This window comes from Prionailurus bengalensis, chromosome B1 (genome assembly GCF_016509475.1).
Source record: "Prionailurus bengalensis isolate Pbe53 chromosome B1, Fcat_Pben_1.1_paternal_pri, whole genome shotgun sequence".
Lineage (NCBI taxonomy): Eukaryota > Metazoa > Chordata > Mammalia > Carnivora > Felidae > Prionailurus > Prionailurus bengalensis.
This window is the reverse complement of record NC_057344.1, coordinates 200,863,558-200,887,016: the sequence shown is the minus strand read 5'-3', so window position 1 is coordinate 200,887,016 and position 23,459 is coordinate 200,863,558. Positions and strand designations below refer to the sequence as shown.

At 42.8% G+C, this 23,459-nt stretch overlaps 1 protein-coding gene across 5 annotated transcripts in view; it reads right to left on the bottom strand.

Moving 5' to 3' along the window:
* Nucleotides 1–23,459, bottom strand: part of STK32B (serine/threonine kinase 32B) — a 397,698-nt gene that overhangs the window by 131,599 nt on the left and 242,640 nt on the right. For all 5 annotated transcript variants that reach the window (XM_043572988.1, XM_043572987.1, XM_043572989.1 and 2 more), the window contains exon 4: nt 625–798. In XM_043572988.1, coding sequence (XP_043428923.1) covers nt 625–798 — 174 coding nt within the window. The remainder of the gene's footprint in view (nt 1–624; nt 799–23,459) is intronic.

Here is a 23,459-nt window from a genome sequence, read left to right as displayed (position 1 = left end):
ACAAATCTGGAGCCACTCACGCCAGCCCCCTCCTCTGGAAAGAGCGAGAAGACTTTGCTTGGGACACCATCACTTTGGGAAGCCTCTGGCTGGCCTCCTGCCTCTGCAGACAAACTTGCTTTGCTGGCCTGCTTGGAGTGCCAGAGCTGTGCACGGGCAGCGGGAAGCAAGGGTTCTGAGCAAGGAGCAGAAACCCAGAGCTTATACCCAGAGCCCAGGGCCAGCTCCGAGGCGTTCCCAGGAGAAAGAAATCCTCCCCGCGGCACAGCACCGATTTCACGTACGGAAAGGAAGACAGTACATTCCCTCAGACTCCCAACTAACGCCACGGGACCTTTCTAATGTGAGACTGGGGGGCCAGAACATTCCAGCCTCCTGAAGTCACGTTGCAACGGAGAAGCAAAGGCCAACCACCAGCCGCATCTCTCTGTGGCGGGGTGGTGGCCTCGGACGCAGGTGACAGGGGAGCGGGCCGTCTGTAGAGGATGTAAGGGCGGGAAGAGGCTGTTCTGATGTTCCTGAGCTCCACCCGCTGCCCCTTCGGACAGACGCTGGTGAGGAAATGCCCCGCCCGGCCTCCCAGTGGGCCATGGCCCCCAGGCACCCCTCCGGCAGCCCAGGCACCTGTGGATGATGTGGAACCTCTGCAGATACTCCAGGGCCAGCGCCAGCTCGCAGATGTACAGCTTCACCGCCCCCTCCGTGAAGTGGACGTTCTGCTGCAGGTGGTAACGCAGATCTCCGCCCAGGAGCAGGTCCACCACCATGAACATGTCCTCCTCGTCCTGGAAGGAGTACCTAGGAGCGCAGAGGGACAGAGCAGATTAGGGGACAGAGGTGCTCCAACGTCCTCTGGACCGATGCCCCTGTTTTACAGAAGCGTCACCCGAGGCTCAGAGAGACGCACTGGTGTCACCGAAGTCACAGGGCTCTCGCAGACAAATGGCATTTTAACCAATGCCAGACATCAACACATGACTTTAAGTTTTAAGATGTTTTAGGGGCCCCCGGGGGGCTCAGTCGGTTGGGCGTCCGACTTCGGCTCGGGTCACCATCTCGCGGTTCGTGGGCTCGAGCCCCGTGTCGGGCTCTGTGCTGACAGCTCGGAGCCTGGAGCCTGCTTCGGATTCTCTGTCTCCCTCTCTCTCTGCCCTGCTTGAGCACTCTCTCTTGTCTCTCTCAAAATAAATCAATAAACTTTAAAAGTAGAATAGAAAAATTTTTAAAGTTTTTATTTAAATTCCGGTTAATATACAGTGTAGTGTCAGTTTCAGGTGTCCAATCTAGTGATTCAACACTTCCACACACCAGGTACTCATCACAACAAAGTGTCCTCCTTAATCCCCATCCCCCATCTCCCCCAGCCCCCCAACCACCTGCTCTCTGGTGACCGTTAAGTTCGTTCTCTACAGTTAAGAGTCTGTTTCTTGGTCTGTCTCTCTCCCTCTTTTTTTTTTCTTCCTTTGCTTGTTTGCTTTGTTTCTTAAATTCCACATCGGAGTGAAATCATATGGTACTGGTCTTTCCCTGACTAATTTCACTTAGCACAATACTTTCTAGATCCATCCATGTTGTTGCAAATGGCAGGACTTCATTCATTTTTTTTTTTTTAATGGCTGAGTAATAGTCCAGTGTATACATTACTTTGTCTTTAGTACCTGCTTTAACTAGGTGTTTTTGGGACCTGAGGTAGGTACTCTCCAAAGCTGCACCCCCCTCCCCGACGTCCCTCTCTTCCCTCCCACCACACGCGACTCCCCACACGGAGCTTGGTTCTGTGCCCACTGAATGCAGTGATGTTCTGGCAAGTCTGCGTCCAGGCCTGAAGGGAACTAGCAGCTTCTACTCGAACTGCCTTCCAGGACCCGGCCAGAGCCCAAGCCCCACAGAGAGGCCACGAGAAGGAAAACAGGAGCTCCAGCCAACCGCCCTGGCTGAGCAACCAGGGACAGCCAGCAGCGACCGGCAGCTTGGGAGTTTTTTTTTTGGGGGGGGGGGGGGTTGTCCGTTCGTTTGTTTCAGCAACAGAGAATGACACATTACTCAATTCGTTTTTATGAAATGCATTCAGGCTTCCTCAGGACTAAAGATCCAATATATAGAACCTCAGGATGGTGTTCAAACCTCGAAAGAGGAATCTCACCCTTGTAAAATGTTTTCACATTCCATACAGAACCGTGGGAAGTTAAGGGAACCCTGAGATATAACCACAGAATGACAGACTGTTTTCATGGGAGCTTAGACCTTTGACTCAGACCCTGGGAGATTAGACCTGGGCCATCCAGGCTCTTCCCCTCGTTCGACAGAAGAGGAAACTGGGGCCCAGAGGGAAGAAGGGACCCAGCGAGTCAGCAAGACGACGGGCACAGGAACCCCAGACCCAGTCTCTCCCCAGCGCATTTACAACCACACACCACTAGGTGGTGCTGTGACGCACGCACTGTGCTCCCCCAACCTGGGTGTGTTTCCTGGATTCAAGCAGCCAATATCTCATTTAGGATTTTGCCTAGTGTTCCGATGGCACTAGCCCACGTTTTCCTACCTGCCACTGCGCTGGCCCAGATTTGGCATCATGGTAATACCGGACTCTACGATGAAGTGGGGCTCTTTGTCTCCATTCAAGAAGCGTCTGTGAAAAGCATCGCTAGTTTGTGGAAAGTCTGGTCTCAAAATGCCTGTCATGCCCACACTTCGGGTTCGCTGGGATTCTCCCTCTCACTTCAGGGGCTCCTGCTGGCGCTGTCTGATGACTCCCGCTCCTCCCCTTCAGCAACGAGATGAGCAGATGAATGGCCCCGGCTGACTAGGAGGTGTTTACACACGTCCCCTGGCTGCTGGTGTCAGTTCATCAGGACCCCTTGGGGTGCTCCCTGAGACGGATGAAATAAAAGCCTTCTCCTCTGGGCTTGCCAGGCTAGACGCTGTGAAACCCTCTTGCCCCAAATGGGGGTACAACCCACCTGCAGCGGGAAGCGGCAGAGGGTCAAACAGGGTGAGGGCTAAACACAGAGAGAAGCCTTGTTGGAGATGCTGGCTCCAGCCTGGACAGAAGCCTGAACCTTACACTTACCATGCACAATGACGCGCCTTCTGACCTAAGCTACTTGACACGGTCTTTCTGTCATTTGGAACCCAAAGAGTCAGCTGGTACATCTCTCTGCGTATTTGCTACTGGAGAGGAGGGTTCAGATGCTCAAAAAGGAACCACAGGAATTAGCTCTAAATGCCTCCTACAGATGCCCAATTTGTATTCTGAGAGTTGAAGGACTATTGAAACATCACATGAATAACCAGTTGAGTTCTGCACCCTTGTTCACAGCTAAACTGTCAAAGGGCATCTCATTCGATATTCCGGCAGAACTCTTTGGAGGGGCAACGTGAATTTCTAGGAGAGAAACTTGCAGACCGGAGTGAATTTTAAGACGAAATCCAACATGCGAAGAGAACAGAAATTTAAGCAATAACTCAGGTTGTTGTGGCTTTCTCTCGCCACAGATCCAGTTTTTGCCCTGGGCCATGGACTCTACATCCCCAAGGAGACTCAGCACTGTTATTGGAGAACAGAAAATGACCTTTCATTTATCTCTGCAGCTTTGTGCAATGCTTCCTTTTGCCTCCTCTTGGGCTGGAATGATAAGTATGTTCTCACAATAATGCTGCACATTGTCATGGAAATGGAGATCACAAATGAGAAACCTGCACTCTATCCTGGTAACCCTGAGCCATGGAGAAATCAATTAGGCTCTCCTTCCAACATCAAAGAAGTTCAGGAGTTTGGAAGGCACCAGTTTTGGCTTGGATGCGGAAATATACCAGCACGCAGAACCCTGTGTCTGGTTTAAAAAAAATTTGTTCCTTAATTTCCAATCTTGCTCCAAAAAGCTTTAAAGGTTACTTGCAAAATACATATCACTTAACAAAATTAAAAGTAAGTAAGCCATAGATCGGGTCAAAGAACAAAAAAGGGATTCAAGAAACTGTAAGCAGGCAAAAATACCCCAATTCATGGTCAGCGAGCTCGTGCGTTGGCCCCAAACAGGCCATAAATGTGTGTCTGACCTTTCTGGCAAGCAGAGAAACACGATCAGCCTTATGATCCAGGGTCAACGTGGAAACAAGAAATCAGTTGTTTAGGAAAAGCATGATTATTCCTGGTACGAAGCCAGAAGGAACCTCCTCCCACTAGATTCTTACAACGATGGCATTTTGAAATGTGGCAAACAACGATCTGCATGAAGTGCCTCCACAGAGTAACACGCTTAACAGGGATTTTTTTGTGCGATGTTCAAGAGACACTGAAGGCATCAAGGTCCGAGTCTGTAAAAGCAGCACCTCATGGAGAAAAGAGAGGTGGTCTGGTGTCATGCTCACGGAAGAGCTTTCTTACCCGAAAGACACATCTAGAGGAGACACCCGGTGAATGCCCTCAGGGACCGCGTCCCAAGTGTGGGATGGCCCACGCATCCACGAATCCTCAGAAGGCTTCTCTCACGCATCAGCCCGGTGCCAGAAACTGGGAGTCAGTGGAAGAGGTCGCCCTCGATGGCTCGCCCGAGTTTGGGGTCATCAGAAGGGGGCTGGGATTTGATGTCATGGCCACGACTAGTGCCCTGGATCAACCCACTGCTGCGGATCCAGATTCACCCTGGACGTGGACCCCGCGCTCCCGCGTTCCCAAGGAGCTCAATATGGTCCCTGCCACCACCTCTCTGCTCTCGTCCACCCTTCTCTTCTCAGTGTGGAGCAGCGGTTCCCAACCGGGGGCAACGCTGCTCCCCTGGGACACGGAACAACGTCTGGAGATGCTTTGGGTTGTCACAACTGGGAGGAGTGCTACTGGCATCTAGTGGGTAGGGGCCAAGGATGCTGCTAAGCCTTCTCCAAGGCACAGGGTGGCCCCTCACACAAAGAATGGCCTGGCCCCAAATGTCCACAGTGCTGTGGTTGAGAAACCATGGTTTAGATTCATGCTCCTGTTCTTATAAGTCCTCCTCCCTAACCCTGAAAGACTGAGTTGGGGGACACTCCTTTTGGTCCTTGGTGCCCTATAATAGCACTGATAAGGCGCCTACCATGGGCCAGGTACTGTTCTACGTGCTTTATGTGTGTTAATTCATTTTATTCTCCCAACAGCCCTTTGAGGTAGGTACTATCAGGAGCCACCTTGGACAGACCTGGACACGGAGGCTCAGGGAGGTTAAAGAACATTTCCCCAGGAAATGGAAGAGCTGGGAATTGAACTAACACAACCCATCTCCAGAATCTAGAATCCCTGCCTGAGGCTCTGGCAGCACTTTCCTCGTGGCTCGGGGACCCTCTGTCTGTCTCCTGGTGTCTTCTCCCCACCAGCCAGCCATCTCCGTGCACAGGGATCAGGCCTGTTTGACACTGTCCCCTGCGTTTAGCACATTGCCCAGAGCATCATACACTCGGAATGAATGGGTCACAAACAGAGTACCCGTGGCCTGGGTGGCGTGTTAAGTTAATCTGTTACTCCCTCCACAGGAGGCTGGGGCGAGGGGGAAGGCAGCACGGAAGGAGACAGGGAAGGTGGAGGGATGACTAGAGGCAAGTCTCTGCTGGGTGCTGGGCTCTGCATTTGGTCGAAGTCACTGCTTATCGGAGCCTCCTTTGCTCTGGCCTCCCCCCTCCTCCCAGAGACCAGGACCTCCCACTGGCCTGAGAGCGACTCTCCCAGTCTCCCTCCAAAGCCTCACTCCTGTGCAGGGAGAAGTGAACCGTCTGGTGAGCTGTTGGGAAGCAGCTGCCAGTGGGCTCAGCTCGGCTCCTTCTGGGTTCCCGCCGGGCTTCTGGGTCTTCCCACAGAGGGTTTACACTCGGTCTGCTCCCTGTAATGGCCAGAGACCTGGCCAATGGAGAGGGGGCTTGCAAGGTGACCCCATATCCTTAGGGTGATTCCATTTCAAAGCCAAAGTGTTAGCAAGCCCTTGGGTGCAGAACGAAAGCCAAGTTCTTGCAACAAAGCGGATACTTTCACTTCCACGTGCCTGAGCCCCAGGGCGTCTCTTGAGTGGTCCCAAACTCAGGTGGGAAGGAAGGGTGCTCTCCATGGACCTCCCATCATCCCTCAGCCCTCACCCCATTTAACCATGCAAGGTGGGCATTACGCCCCTCATTTTTCCAACAGAGGAAGCCAAGGCCAAGAGAGGCTGACCTGTCCCCAGTTGGGTGACGCCCTTTCGTCAATAGCACGTCGGGTCCTCTAGAACCGGCGTCGGGAAGCTTGTGCACTGAAGGTCAGCCACGTTAACCATGGTGAGAAGACACATGAGTGCATACGAGAGTTGCTGTGTCCAGGGGGAAATCTGAGTGGGAACACCTGACCCAGCTCCTCCTTGTTTCTTTCTTTTTTTTTTAAACACTTATTTATTTTTGAGAGAGGAAGAGAGAGAGAGAGGGAGCGAGGGAGGGGTGGGTAGAGAAAGGGAGACAGAGAATCTGGAGCAGGCTCCAGGCTCCGAGCTGTCCGCACAGAGCCCGATGCGGGGCTCGAACTCATGAACCGCGAGATCATGACCTGAGCCGAAGTCGGATGCTCCACCGACTGAGCCCCCCAGGCACCCCCTCCTCTTGTTTCAGCTAACCTTGCTCTTACTTGGTGCCAGGAGGCCACCAGCCGACCACGTGGTGTCGGTGGCAGGGGAGGCATGGGAAGGAAAGGGCAGGAAGTCATAAACCTTTCTTAGTGCCCCAGCACCATGGTGCCACTCAGCCATTTAAAACACACGCTTTTCTCTACTTTTCTTCCCTGGGTTAAAGGGGCCAAGCCGGGAGACGCCCTGTGGGTTAGTCTTCTGGAAGCCCTAGCGGCCGGGACAAGTCGCGTGTCTCTGACATTTGCCTCCTGCGTCCTTGTTGTGTGGCACCTGCCAGGACAAGGAGCTGAGCATCTCTCAGACCATTTCCTGTGCAGTCGAATCTCCAAGGGGGAGCAGACAGGGAGGAGGGCTCACCGACCACGCTCACTGCCGGTGATTCTCAGCGATTGAATGTGCAGCAAGAGAAGAGCTAAAAATACCGTCTTAGGCTCAGGAATCCAATAATGGGATGCTGGGCCTTCCGTCCGCTCATTCTGTACACATAACAAGGAGCTTATCAAATCTGAATTGTGCTTGATACATAGGAGTCTTTAATAACATCCACAATAACCTTTTTTAAAAAAAAAAATGTGAATTGAGCCACACAAGAGCTCAAGCCATTCATACATCCTGGCCCCCATTGTTCTCCACATCAAGCTGATTCTGTCCCTGTCCCCTTCCCAGAAGCCAGTGTTGCTGGTTGGCTTCCACCTGCCCCCTGCGGGCCAAGTGGCAGCAAGGGGACACTCTCAAACGCCATCTGGCTCCCCAGGTCCAGGCAGTTTGGGGCAGAAGGACTCCTAGGACCGTGCAAAGGTGAAGGGAAGCCCAGGTTTCCTACCAGCTGCCGCTAAGCATCAGAGCTTTGCAGACCATACCGTGTGTCGACCTGTGTAAATGCAGAACACTGTTGCTGTAGCTGGATGATTTCATTTCATTTCATGTCATTTGTATCCCGCATGATTCTCAAGGTTTGCCAGTGGCTAACAAAGCAAGACTGATGGAAGAGACAGAGAGGAAAACTGGAACCACAGAGAAGTACGTGTGCTGAGCACCCGGACAAGCCGTGAGCAGGTAGCCCTGACCTCCCCAGTGCGAGCGAGCACAGAGCAGAGCAGAACCCAAACCTCTCCCTCGGGGGAGTTCCAAAAGAAATGTATAACCTGCATTATTTTTTTAAAAGGGGCATCGAGTGAAAGAATGGGAAGTGAATTATGGTAATTCACACCGTGGGGGGCTTCCCATATACATTTGTATTCACGAATGGTCTGCAGCATTCTCTTACTGTACTGTCCTTATCTGCTTTGGGCGTCAGAGGAATGCAAGCTTCATCAAATGAACTGGGACGCATTTACTTCTCTTCCATTTTCTGGAAGAGACCGCATAAAAAATTGGTGCTAATGCCTTAAATATTTAATAGAATTCTCCAGTGAAACCACCTGGGCAGGGGATTTTGTTTTCAGGAGCTTTTAAATTATGAATTCAATTTATTTCCTCGTTACAGGATTATGGGGTTAATTTTTTTTCTGGGCTCGGTTTTGGTACTTTGTGGGGTTTGAAGAATTGGTCCGTTTCTTCTACGCTGTCCAATGTATGAGTATAAAATTGTTCCCGGTGCTTCTTACTCTCTCTTCATGGCTGCGAGATCTGCAGGGATCGCCTGTGTTTTATTTCTGATGTTCGTGACTTGTCTCTTCCCTCAGCTTATATATGTCAGTCTCGCCAGAGGCTTATCAGTCTTTTTAATTATTTTTTGAAGAACCAGCTGACTGTTCCATTGATTTTTTTTTTTTCCCTATGGCTCTCCTATTTTCAATTTCATTGGTTCCACTCTTGATTATTTCCTTCCTCTGCTTGCTTTGGGTTTATTTTTCTCTTTGTTTTTAAGTTGTTTTGGTTTTTTTTTAAAAAAAAAATTTTTTTTTTTCGACATTTATTTTTTTGGGAACAGAGAGAGACAGAGCATGAACGGGGGAGGGGCAGAGAGAGAGGGAGACACAGAATCGGAAACAGGCTCCAGGCTCTGAGCCGTCAGCCCAGAGCCCGACGCGGGGCTCGAACTCACTCGAGATCACTCGAGATCTCGCGAGATCGTGACCTGGCTGAAGTTGGACGCTTAACCGACTGCGCCACCCCAGGCACCCCATGTTTTTTTTTTTTTTTTTTTTTTTTGAGATCAACACTAGATGATTAATTTGAGACCTTTCCCTCTTCTAATGCGTTTAGAGCTATTGACACTGCCATCCCTGCCGTAGATGGATTCCACAAATTTTAATATGTTGTGTTTTCATTTTCACACACACGTGTGTCTTTATTTCTTTCAAGCCTTCTTCTTTGACCCAAGAATCGTTAGAGGTTTGTGCTTAATTCTCAGTATTTGGATATTTGCTTGCTGTCCTTCTGTTACTGATTTTACTTTGTTTCTGTTATGGGGGGAGAACATGCTTTGTCATTTCATTTCTTAACATTTGTCAAGGTTCCTTCTGCGGCCCAGGAACTGGTATATCTGTATGAATGATCCGTGGGCCCTTGGAAGAGACGCATATCCTACTGTTAAATGATCCGTAAATGTCAGTCACGTGCTAATGATTGACAGTGTTTCAGTTCTTGTATCTTCACTGACTTTCTACCTAGGAATGAATGTCCAAGTCCCCGGCGAAAACTGTGGACATTTTTTGCTTCTCCTTTCAGCTGTATCAATTCGCGTTTCATGTATTTTGAACTTGTGATGTTTGACTCACTCACAACTCATTCTTACTTGGCTCGTTTTTAATACAGTATCATCCTACATCATATTATCATGCATACATTGTTTTTGCTTTTTCATTGTTGTAAGTAATGCTACAATGAGGCTCTCGATACATTTCTTCTTGTGCTTACAGACACAAGATACTTTACTAAACAAATATTCACTGAGCACCCATGACACGTCAGACACGTCAGTCAGTCACAGGTCTATGTGTTTTAGATAATGCACATACAGAACAGAAACCATGTTCCCGTCTCCGTGGGATCTCCATAGGAGACATTAAGGCATGCTGATTAGGAGAATGAGGGACACTCTCGCCACTGTTATTCAACATAGTTTTGGAAGTCTTAGCATCTGCAATCAGACAACACAAAGAAATAAAAGGCATCCAAATTGGCCAGGAGGAAGTCAAACTTTCACTCTTTGCAGATGACATGATACTCTATATGGAAAACCCCAAAGATTCCACCAAAAAACTGCTAGAACTGATTCATGAATTCAGCAAAGTGGCAAGATATAAAATCAATGCACAGAAATCAGTTGCATTCTTATACACCGATAATGAAGAAACAGAAAGAGAAATCAAAGAATTGGTCCCATTTACAATTGCACCAAAACCCATAAAATACCTAGGAATAATCCTAACCAAAGAGGTGAAAAATCTATACACTGAAAACTATAGAAATCTTATGAAAGAAATTGAAAAAAAGCACACAAAAAAAGGAAAGCTATTTCATGCTCATGAATTGGAAGAATATTGTTAAAATGACAATACTACCCAAAGCCATCTACATATTCAATGCAATACCTATGTTAAAACAACACCAGCATTCTTCACAGAGCTAGAACAAACAATCCTAAAATTTATATGGGACCACAAAGACCCCCCAAATAGCCAAAACAATCCTGAAAAAGAAAACCAAAATTGGAGGCATCACAATCCCAGACTTCAAGATGTATTACAAAGCTGTAATCATCATAACAGTATGGCACTGGCACAAAAACAGACACCCGTATCAATGGAACAGAATCGAGAACCCAGAACTGGACCCACAAACGTATGGCCAACTCATCTTTGACAAAGCATGAAAGAATATCCAATGGAATAAAGACAGTCTCTTCAGCAAGTGGTGCTGGGAAAACTGGACAGCGACATGCAGAAGAATGAACCTGGACCACTTTCTTACACCAGACACAAAAATAAATTCAGCATGGATGAAAGACCCCAATGTAAGAGAAGAAGCCATCAAAATCGAGGAGAAAACAGGCAAAAACCTCTTTGACCTCAGCCACAGCAAATTCTTACTTGACATGTCTCTGGAGGCAAGGGAAAGAAAAGCAAAAATGAACTCTTGGGACATCATTAAAATAAAAAGCTTCTGCACAGTGAAGGAAACAATCACAAAACTAAAAGGCAACTGATGGAATGGGAGAAGATATTTTCAAATGACATCTCAGATAAAGGGTTCGTATCCATAATATATAAAGAACTTACCAAAGACCACATCCTCCTCAAAAATAATCCAGTGAAGAAATGGGAAAAAGACATGAATAGACACTTCTCCAAAAAAGTCATCCAGATGGCTAATAGACACATGAAAAGATACTCAACATCACTCATCATCAGGGAAATACAAATCAAAACCACAATTAGATACCCCATCACACCTGTCAGAATGGCTAACATGAACAACTCAGGCAACAATGGATGTTGGTGAGGATGAGGGGAAAGAGGATCTCCTTCACACTGCTGGTGGGCAGGCAAATTGGTGCAGTCACTCTGGAAAACAGTGCGTAGGTTCCTCAAAAAATTAAAAATAGAACTACCCTATGACCAAGCAATTGCACTAGTAGGTATTTATCCAAAGGATACAGGGGTGCTGATTTGAGGGGGGCACATGCACCCCAATGTTTGTAGCAGCACTATCAACAATAGCCAAAGTATGGAAAGAGCCCAAATGTCCATCGGTGGATGAATGGATAAAGAAGAAGTGGTATAGATATACAAAGGAATATTACTCACCTATCAAAAAGAAAGAAATCTTGCCATTTGTAATGATGTGGATGGACCTAGAGTGTATTATGCTATGTAAAATAAGTCAGTGAGAGGAAGGCAAATATATGATTTCACTCATATGTGAAATTTAATATACAAAACAGATGGACATAAGGGAAGGGAAGCAAAAATAATATAGAAACAGGGAGGGAGACAAATCGTAAGAGACTCTTCAGTATAGAGAACAAACTGAGAGTTGATGGTGGGGTGTTGGGTGGGGAAAAGGGCTAAACGGGTGAGGGGCATTAAGGAGGGTACTTGTTGGGATGAGCACTGGGTGTTATATGTAAGAGATGAATCACTAACTCTATTCCTGAAATTATTATCACACTATATGTTAACTAACTTGGATTTAAATTTAAGATAATAAAAAACAAATAAACTTAAAAAAATGTTAGTGAATAAACAAAATAGGAAAAATATAAAGAAATAGGAGACTTGAACTGCATTAGATCCCAAAGAACAAAAACAAAAAAACTCCAGTACCATTGATAGAACACCCAGGCAATAATAGCCAAATATACATTCTTCTGAAGTACACATGAAGAATTATCCAGGCTAGACCATGTGTTAGACTACAAAACAAGTCTCAATAAACTTAAAATGACTGAAATAATATAAAGTATGTTCCATGATGACAAAGAAATGAATTTAGGTATAAATAGAAGAAAAGTTTGGAAGTTCACAAATTCGTAGAAAGTCAACAACACAATGCTAAGCAGCCAGTGGTTCAACGAAGAAATCACAAGGAAATTTATCTTTAAGTTTATAAACAGAAAACATTTTGAGATGCATGGAAACAAAATTGCAACATATAAAAATCGGGATGCAGCTTAAACACTCTTTAGTTATAAACATCTACGTTAAAAAAGAAAAACCTCAAATCAGTAACCCAAGCTTCTACTTTTAGAAAATTGAAAAAAGAAAAGCAAAATAAACCCCAAACAAGCAGAAGGAGATAATAATGATTAGAGCAGGATTTAATGAAAGGGAAAGTAGAAAAACAAACAGGAACAAAAGTTGGTTCTTCGTGAGAGCAACAAAATTGCCATCCTTAGCTAGACTAAGGAAGGAAAGAGAAAAGAGACAAAGTATTACATTAGGAATGACAGAGGAACCATCACTACCAACCTTACAGAAAGAAAAAGATTATAAAAGAATACTATAAAGAATTTTATATCGGGGCACCTGGGTGGCTCAGTCGGTTGGGCGTCCGACTTCAGCTCAGGTCATGATCTCACGGTTTGTGCGTTCGAGTCCCGCATCGGGCCCTATGCTGACGGCTCAGAGCCTGGAGCCTGCTTTGGATCCTGTGCCTCCCTCTCTCTGCCCCTCCCCTGCTCACGCTCTGTCTCTGTCTCTCTCAAAAATAAATAAACCTTAAAAAAAACTTAATAAAGAATTTTATATCAACAAATCAGATAACCTAGATGAAATGGACAAATTCATAGAAATATGTAAAGTATAAAATTTATTCAAAAAGAAATATAAAATCTGAACATTTTTATTCAGAGTTTTATTGAGAGTTTTAGTGAGTGAAGAAACTGGATTAGCAATAGTAATAATAACCACCCACAAAGTAAAGTTCAGAATAATATGGCTTCACTGGTGAATTTTACCAAACATTAAAGAACAATGAGCAATAATCCTTTGCAGATTCTTCCAAAAAATAGAAGAGGAGAGAATATTTCTCAACTCATTGTAGGAGGCATGTTTTATCCTGGTACTAAACTCAAACACATCACAAGGAAGAAAAACTACAGACCAATATCCTTTATAAATACAGACACAAAAATCCTCAACAAAATACTACGAACAGAATCCAGCCACATACACAATTATACATCATGACCAAATATAATTTATGGCAGAAATGCAAGGTTGGTTTCATATAAAAAAGTCAACATGAAATAGGATATTAATCGAATATCATCATCTCAGTAGCCACAGAAGAATTTGACAACATTCAACACCTTTTCATGATAAAAGTGGTCAACAAACTAGGAAGAGAATAAAGCTCCCTCAACGTGATAAGAGTCATCTGCCAAAAACCCACAATCAAATCAGACTTCACAGGGCAAGACTGAATGCCTTCCCTTTAAGGAATAAGGAATAAGGACATCGGCTCTCACCACGTCTATTCAGCACTGTACTGGAGCTCTAGTCAGGACGATTAGGAAAGGAAAAAAGATACCTATATTAGGAAGTGAAATTATCTCCATTCACAAATTACCTGATACCTCACATGGAAAATTTTAAAGAATCTACAAAAAGAAAATTCTTTCAGAATGAACGGGATCACGAAGGTCACATGAAACAGATCAGCAGACAACAACTCAAATGTATTTCTACATGCTGGAAATGAAGAGTCTGAAAATGAAGTTAAGAAGACAATTCCTGAGCAGGTTACCTACCGGGTGTGGAGAGGTGAATTTGGGGAGCAAGAAGGCGCGGAGGGTAGGGAACCACTTTTGCGGGCGGAGAGAGGACAGAGACTGGGGAGGGGGGAGAATACGGGTAAAGCACCCCTCCCCAAAAGCAGCTGGAGAGAAAGTGGAAAATTGGAAACAGCCGCAGGGACGAAACTAAAAAGGGAGAAAGGAGAGGGTTTAAATTCCATTAAGACTGTAAACAAGGGACGCGCAGAGGCTGCAACTCCGCAGCTCCCTACCTGGCGGTGCTCTGGTGGGAAGGGCGAATCCCCAGGAGCAGAGTGGGGTCCGGGAGGGTCTCGGGCCACACGGGGAGAAGCGGTTCCACCGCTGGAAGGGCATTTGGTAGAGGCTGCTGAAGCCACCTGCTCCCAGCAGACCCAGAAAGGCGGCCACATTCGCTGGTGCTGGGGCAAGGTCGTTGAGGGCGAAGCCTGGTGCCGTGATTTTCCATAACCCCTGAAATGCTGCTGCTACACTGTCTTGCGAACATTTTCTGGGATGGGACGGCACCTGGCCGCAGTCTAGGGGCACCGGCAGCAACAGGGTCCAGCGGGCATTCCTGGGTGCAGCCAATATTCGGCCACTGCTCATGCGGCCACTGCTCGGTGAGACCCTCCCGCAGAGGGGCGGAGCGGGTCAAAGCCATCGTCCTCCGGAAGTAAGGGGCCGGGGAAAACAGCCACATCTGAGACAAAACTCGGGAGAGAGGTACTGCCTGGGGCCTGGTCACGGAGAATGGAAAAGCGGGGCGTGGACGGGAGCTGAAGACAGAGGACTGGTGCTCGATTGGTGATCTGGGAGAACAGACTGGGTGGCGCCATTTTTACCACTCCCGCGCATGCGCAGACGCACCTACCCGCGCCGCAACACCCCACCCCAGTAGGCTAGCAGCGCCACCTAGTGGAGAGCGGAGGTGTTACACCGAGCCCCGCCCAACTGGGCCAACTCCTCTTAAGAACACAAGCCTCACCACCAGCTTAATTGATGGACTATAAAGAGCTACATAGACTGACCTCTAGGGGAAAACGAAGCAATTGCAGTCCTATTTCAATCCGTTAGCAGGTTCATCTATTCAATTTGCTGTCTTCCTTTCTTTTTCTTTTACACTTTTCTTTTTCTTGAATACATAGAGAAAAAAATCATTTCATTTTCAATTTTTATTAAAAATACTTCAATTTTTATTAGTGTATTTATTTCTTTTGTGTAAATTTTTTCAAATTCTATTTTACTTCCATCATTTTATTTTCGTCTACTTCAGTGTACTCACCTCTTCAAATTTTCAAACAATTTCCTTTTTTCTTTCTTTCTTTTTCTTGAATGCAGGAAGAGAAAAACTTCATTTTTATTTTCAATTTCTATTAAAAATATTTTCATTTTTGTGCTATATTTTTTGCTTTGATGTAAGTTGTTTCAAATTCTATCTTACTTCCATCATTTTATTTTAGTCCACTACAGTGTATTCACTTTTTCCAATTTTCAAATGATTTTTTTTCTTTTTTAGTATTTTTCTTTTTTGATTCTTTTCATTTTTCTTAAATACAGAAAAAGAAACAAATCATATTTATTTTCCATTTCTATTAAAAATATTTTTATTTTGTTTCTACTATATTCTTTACTTTTGTGTATATTTTTTTCAAATTCTATTTTACTCCCCTCATCGCATTTTAGTCTACTTCAGTGCATTTATTTTTTCAAATTCTCAAATGATTTCCTTTTTTTTCCCTCCATCCCCTTTTTTCCTCTAATCTGTCAAACCACTTTCAACACCCAGATCAAAACACACTTAGAATCTAGCAACATCTAGTCAATTTTTGTGTGTGGGTGTGTTTTTGATTTTTAATTTTAGTATTTTTTTAATTTTAATTTTTTTAATTTTAATTTTTTTAATTTTAATTTTTTTAATTTTAATTTTTCTAACTCATTAATTCCTTTTCTCCACTCAAAATGACAAAGTGAAGGAACTCACCCCAAAGGAAAGAGCAGGAAGAAACGACAGCCAGGGACTTAACGAATGCACATACAAGCAAAATGTCTGAACCAGAATTTAGAATCACGGTAATAAGAATACTAGCTGGAGTCAAAAACAGATTAGAATCTCTTTATGCAGAGATAAAGTAAGTAAAAAATAGCCAGAATGAAATGAAAACTGCTATAACTGAGCTGCAATCACGGATGGATGCTGCGGTGGCAAGGATGGACGAGGCAGGACAGAGAATCAGCGATTTAGAGGACAAACTTATAGAGAATAACGAAGCAGAAAAAAAGAGGGAGATTAAGGCAAAAGAGCACGATTTAAGAATTAGAGAAATCAGTGACTCATTAAAAAGGAACAACATCAGAATCATAGGGTCCCAGAGGAGGAAGAGAGAGAAATAGGGGTAGAAGGGTTATGTGAGCAAATCATAGCAGAAAACTTTGCTGATCTGGAGAAAGACACAGACATCAAAATCCAGGAAGCACAGAAGACCCCCACGAGATTCAACAAAACCCGACCATCAACATGGCATATCATAGTCAAATTCACAAAATACTCAGGCAAGGAGAGAATCATTAAAGCAGCAAGGGAAGAAAAGTCCCTAACCTATAAGGGAAGACAGATCAGGTTTGCAGCAGACCTATCCACAGAAACTTGGCAGGCCAGAAAGGAGTGACAGGATATATACAGTGTGCTGAATCAGAAAAATATGCAGCCAAGAATTCTTTATCCAGCAAGGCTGTCATTCAAAATAAAAGGAGAGATAAAAAGTTTCCCAAACAAAAATTAAATTAAAGGAGTTTGTGACCACTGAACCAGCCCTGCAAGAAATTTAAAGGGGGACTCTCTGAGGGGAGAAAAGATGAATTTATATATATATATATAAATCAACAGCAACAAAGATTAGAAAGGACCAGAGAAAACCACCAGAAACTCCAACTCTACAAGCATCATAATGGCAATAAATTCATATCTTTCAGTACTCACTCTAAATGTCAATGGACTCAATGCTCCAATCAAAAGACACAGGGTAAAAGAATGCATCAGAAAACAAGATCCATCTATATGCTATTTACAAGAGACCCACTTTAGACCTAAAGACACCTTCAGATTGAAAATAAGGGGATGGAGAACCATCTATCATGTTAATGGTCAACAAAAGAAAGCCGGAGTAGCCATACTTATATCAGACAATGTAGACTTTAAAGACTGTATCAAGAGATGCAGAAGGCCATTATATCATAATCAAGGGGTCTATCCACCAAGAAGACCTAACAATTGTAAACATTTATGCGCCAAATGTGACAGCACCCAAATACATAAATCAATTAATCACAAACAAACTCATTGATAGTAATACCATAATAGTAGGAGACTTCAACACCCTACTCACAGCAATGGACAGATCATCTAATCAAAAAATCAACAAGGAAACAATGGCTTGGAATGACACACTGGACCAGATGGACTTAACAGATGTATTCAAAACATTTCATCCTAAAGCAGCAGAATATACATTCTTCTCCAATGCACATGGAACGTTCTCCAGAATAGACCATATACTGGGATACAAATCAGCCCTAAGTAAGTACAAAAAGATCGAGATCATACCATACATATTTTTCAGAACACAATGCTATGAAACTCAAAATCGACCACAAGAAAAAATTTGGAAAGGTAACAAATACTTGGAGACTGAAGAACATCCTACTAAAGAATGAATGGGCTAACCAACCAGTTAAAGAGGAAATTAAAAAGTATATGGAAGTCAATGAAAATGGTAACACCACAACCCCAAACCTCTGGGATACAGCAAAGGTCATAAGAGGAAAGTATACAGCAATCCAGGCCTTCCTAAAGAAGGAAGAAAGATCTCAGATACACAACCTAACCTTACGCTTAAGAAGCTGGAAAAAAACCCAGCAAATAAAACCCCAAAACAGCAGAAGCCAGGAAATAATAAAGATTAGAGCATTAATTAATGCTGTCGAAACAAATGAACAAACAAACAAACAAAAAAAAACCCCACAGTAGAACAGATCAATGAAACCAGAAGCTGGATCTTTGAAAGAATTAACAAACTTGATACACCACTAGCTAGTTTGATCAACCTAGCTAGTTTGATCAAAAGAAAAAGGAAAGGACCCTAATAAATAAAATCAAGAATGAAAGAGGAGAGATCACCACCAACACAACAGAAATAAAAACAATAATAAGAGAATATTATGAGCAATTACATGCCAATAAAACGGGAAATCTGGAAGAAATGGACAAATTCCTAGAAACATATATACTACCAAAACTGAAGCAGGAAGAAATAGAACATCTGAACAGACCCATAACCCATATAGAAATCGAATCAGTAATCAAAAATCTGCCAAAAACCAGGAGTCCAGGGCCAGATGGCTTTCCAGGGGAATTCTACCAAACATTTAAGGAAGAGTTAACACCTATTCTCTTGAAGCTGTTCCAAAAAATAGAAATGGAAGGAAAACTTCCAAACTCTTTCTATGAAGCCAGCATTACCTTGATTCCAAAACCAGACAGAGACCCCACTAAAAAGGAGAATTATAAAGTAATTTCCCTGATGAACATGGATGCAAAAATCTTCAACAAGATATTAGCCAACTGGATCCAACAATACATTAAAAAAATTATTCACCACGACTAAGTGGGATTTATACCTGGGAGGCAGGACTGGCTCAATATCTGCAAAACAATTAACGTGATTCATCACATCAATAAAAGAAAGGACAAGAACCATATGATCCTCTCAATAGATGCATAGAAAGCATTTGACAAAATAGAGCATGCTTTCTTGATAAAAACCCTCAAGAAAGTAGGGATTGAAGGAGTATACCTCGAGATCATAAAAGCCATATATGAACGACCCAACAATAGTATCATCCTCAGTGGGGAAAAACTGAGAGCTTTCCCCCTAAGGTCAGGAACAAGACAGGGATGTCCACTCTCACCACTGTTATTCAACATAGCATTGGAAGTCTTAGCCTCTGCAATCAGACAACACAAAGAAATAAAAGGCATCCAAATGGGCCAGGAGGAGGTCAAACTTCCACTCTTCGCAGATGACATGATCCTCTATATGGAAAACCCCAAAGATTCCACCAAAAAATTGCTAGAATTGATTCATGAATTCAGAAAAGTTGCAGGATATAAAATCAATGCACAGAAATTGGCTGCATTCCTAAAAACCAACAAGAAAGCAACAGAAAGAGAAATCAAAGAATCGATCCCATTTACAGCTGCACCAAAAACCATAAAATACCTAGGAATAAACCTAACCAGAGGTGAAAAATCTATATGCTGAAAACTATATAGAAAGCTTATGAAGGGAATTGAAGAAGACACACACACACACACACACACACACACACACAGAAAAAAAAAAAAAGGAAAAACATTCCATGCTCCTGGATAGGAAGAACAAATATTGTTAAAATGTCAGTACTACCAAAAGCAATCTACATATTCAGTGCAATCCCTATCAAAATAACACCAGCATTCTTCACAGAGCTAGAACAAATAATCCTAAAATTTGTATGGAACCAGAAAAGACCCCAAAGAGCCAAAGCAATCTTGAAAAAGAAAACCAAAGCAGGAGGCATCACAATCCCAGACTTCAAGCCGTACTACAAAGCTGTCATCAAGACAGTATGGTACTGGCACCAAGAACAGACACTCACATCAATGGAACAGAATAGAGAACCCAGAAATGGACCCACAAACGTATGGCCAACTAATCTTTGACAAAGCAAGAAAGACTATCCAATGGAATAAAGACAGTCTCTTCAGCAAGTGGTGCTGGGAAAACTGGACAGCGACATGCAGAAGAATGAACCTGGACCACTTTCTTACACCATACACAAAAATAAACTCAACATGGATAAAAGACCTCAATGTAAGATAGGAAGCCATCAAAATCCTCGAGGAGACAGCAGGCAAAAGCCTCTTTGATCTTGGCCGCAGCAACTTCTTACTCAACACGTCTCCAGAGGCAAGGGAAACAAAAGCAAAAATGAACTACTGGGACCTCATCAAAATAAAAAGCTTCTTCACAGTGAAGGAAACAATTAGCAAAACTAAAAGGCAACCGACAGAATGGGAGAAGATATTTGCAAATGACAGATAAAGGGTTAGTATCTAAAATCTATAAAAAACTTATCAAACTCAACACCCCAAAAAACAAATAATCCAGTGAAGAAATGGGCAAAAGACATGAATAGACACTTCTCCAAAGAAGACATCCAGATGGCCAACTGACACATGAAAAAATGCTCAACACCACTCATCATCAGGGAAATACAAATCAAACCCACAATGAGATATCACCTTACACCTGTCAGAATGGCTAACATTAACAACTCAGGCAACAACAGATGTTGGCGAGGATGTGGAGAAAGAGGATCTCTTTTGCATTTCTGGTGGGAATGCAAGCTGGTGCAGCTACTCTGGAAAACAGTATGGAGGTTCCTCAAAAAACTAAAAATAGAACTACCCTACGACCCAGCGATTGCACTACTAGGCATTTATCCATGGGATAAAGGTGTGCTGTTTTGAAGGGACACATGCACCCCCATGTTTATGGCAGCACTATCAACGATAGCCAAACTATGGAAAGATCCCAAATGTCCATCGATGCATGAATGGATAAAGAAAATGTGGAATATATATACAACAGAGTATTACTCGTCAATCAAAAAGAATGGAATCTTGCCATTTGCAACTATGTGGATGGAACTGGAGGGTATTATGCTAAGTGAAATTAGTCAGTCAATGAAAGACAAAAATCATATGACTTCACTCATATGAGTACGTTAAGAGACAAAACAGATGAATATAAGGCAAGGGAAACAAAAATAATATAAAAACAGGGAGGGGGACAAAACAGAAGAGACTCATAAATACAGGGAACAAACTGAGGGTTTCTGGAGAGGTTGTGGCTGGGGGGATGGGCTAAATGGGTAAGGTCATTAAGGAATCTACTCCTGAAATCACTGTTTCACTATATGCTAACTAATTTGGATGCACATTTTAAAAAATAAAAAATAAAATAAAATTTTTTTTAAAAATTTAAAAAAATTTAAAAAGAAAATGAATAAAATCATATTCATCCATTTAAGTGGAAGTAAAAATGGGTCAGAGACTTAAATGGTGCTTCAAAAAAAGTGAGACTATACAATTGATATATATATATATGTAACTATTGTATTTTATATATAATTATATATATATGTGTGTATAATGTTACAATGTTTAGCCTCATTAGAGAAATTAAAGTATGACATCTCATCACGCTCAACAAAATGGCTAAAATAGGAACTACTGGCAATATTAAGACTTAAGAGTTGATGACGATGTGGATCAATGCTGTCTCTCATACTACTAATATAGTGTAAGCTGGAAAACTGCTCAAGTTGAGCATACATAAGCCCAATGATCCAGCAGCTTCATTGCTTCGTATGTGTCAGCAAAAATGTTTACCTGTCTGTACCAAAATGGATGCACCACAATGTTCACAGCAAGAGTATTTGTAAATGCCAGAAAGGGAAACAGTCTCATTTTTGTTATTTCAATAGACTAAACGTCCATTAACAGAGGAATGCCCCAATAAATAGTAGTGTAAATATATCATGGAAATACTGCTACACACAACAAAATTACTGGATCTCACAGATATAATATTAAGAAAAAGAAGCAAGAAGAATACGTACATAATTCTGTTTCTAAAAAATTAAGAAACAGGCAATTTTATTTTTGAATTTAGAAGTCCCCAAAGTGGTCGCCTTTGAGGAAGGGGACACTAACCAGAAGCGAAACAGGACTTTGGAGGGCTGCAGAGTCAAGGTACATTCTCATGTGAAAATCAACGTGGACAAAATTTGTGTACTTCTTCACAGGCCTTATACTTGAATACAATTTATGTTAATTTCTCTGCTTTCCCACATCTTATGAATCACTTGATGTGATTAAACATTCTAGTTTTACTGCCAATTTGTTGGTTGTGCAATGGTCCTCAATGTCATTTTAATTGGCAAGTCATGGCTATGAATGTATTAGTTTGTAGGGCTACCATAACAAAATACTGCAGATTGGGTGGCTTAACCAACAGAAATTTATCCTTTGACAATTTAGAAGGCTAGAAGAAGGAGATCAAGGTGTGGGCAGAACTGGTTTCCTCTGGGGTCTCCTTGGTGTGTCGACGGCCATCTCTCTATGTCTTTGCATGGCCGTCCCTCTGCGTACGTCTGTTTCCAGACTGCCTCATCGTATCAGGATACCAACCCAACCTAATGACCTAAGTTAACCTTAATTAAATTTCTTCAAAGCCTTCATCTACAAATACAGTCACATCCTGAGATAATGGGGGTTAGGACGTCAACACATTAATTTTGAGTGGACACAAGTCAGCCCATAACAACGAATGAAGCGGATATCTATCCACAGATTCATTTGCTACTTGGGCATTATCCTCTGTGCACTGACTGTCTTTACTTGCTGCCCATTTATTTACAGGACTTTTTGATCTTTCCTTTGCTATTTATATAGGGAGACCAACCTCGTGACATGGACACACATGGATAGTGCCTTATTCCATCCAATGCATTGACTCTTCCCTTTGTTTCCTGCTGAATTCTATTTCTATGCATTAGCTCTACTTGTTAATTTGTGTCTTACTAACCCTTTGATTGATTCACCAATGAGAGAGGTGAGCTAAGAGTCTCTCACCAAATGTTGGGTTTGTTATTTTTCCTTGTAACTTCAGCAATTTTTGCTTCACATGTTTTTCAGTTTTATATCAGGAGCATACAAGTTCAGAAACGTGAACGTTTCTTACCATTATCCTTAAAAAAGTGCTTTGTGCTGGGATATCAATTTTTTTCCTGTATTCTTTTCCTGGTCTATCTTTTTATATCCTAGTATATTCAGTTTTTTACTATCTTCATTTTTTTTCTGTGACTCTTGTAAATAGGCTATACGTAGATTTTTTAAATGTCCAAATGGAGGGTTAGGGAATTTTTAGTGAGATCAGCTTGCTTTCACCTACGGTGGTAACTGATACATTCTGAATTATTGTGATCTTTTTGTACAGTGTTTTCTATCATTTTTTTTTCATACTTTTTTCTTCTCCATGTCTGCTTTGAACTTTATTGATTTTCTTTATTTCTCCTTTTGGCTATATGGTCTACTTCTAAACTTTTAGTGCTTACATTTAAATTCAACATCCATACCTTACTTAACAAAACACTGAATTATATGAAGTAGCTTCACTATAATTATCTCTTCCTCTATATCCTTTATACTATTGTTACCTAGTCTGTTTTAAAAGTCTAGCTATTAGAATTAAATTTATTTTTATTTTAATCTTGTTCAATTTTTTCATCACATAAAAATATTTCAAATAATTAAGAAATATATATACCACATGTATCTGTGATTGGTGAATAATAAACCGTGTAGCCACTACCCACCTTAAGAAACAGAACCTGATTCTGGGAAGATGGTAAAATATGGAGAACCAGAAATCTCTAACCCCACCCAGACAACAGTTGCGATGGGAGAATCTACCTGATGGAACTATTTTGGAACTCTAGAGTCTCATGAAAACGTACAACTTCCAGGAGAA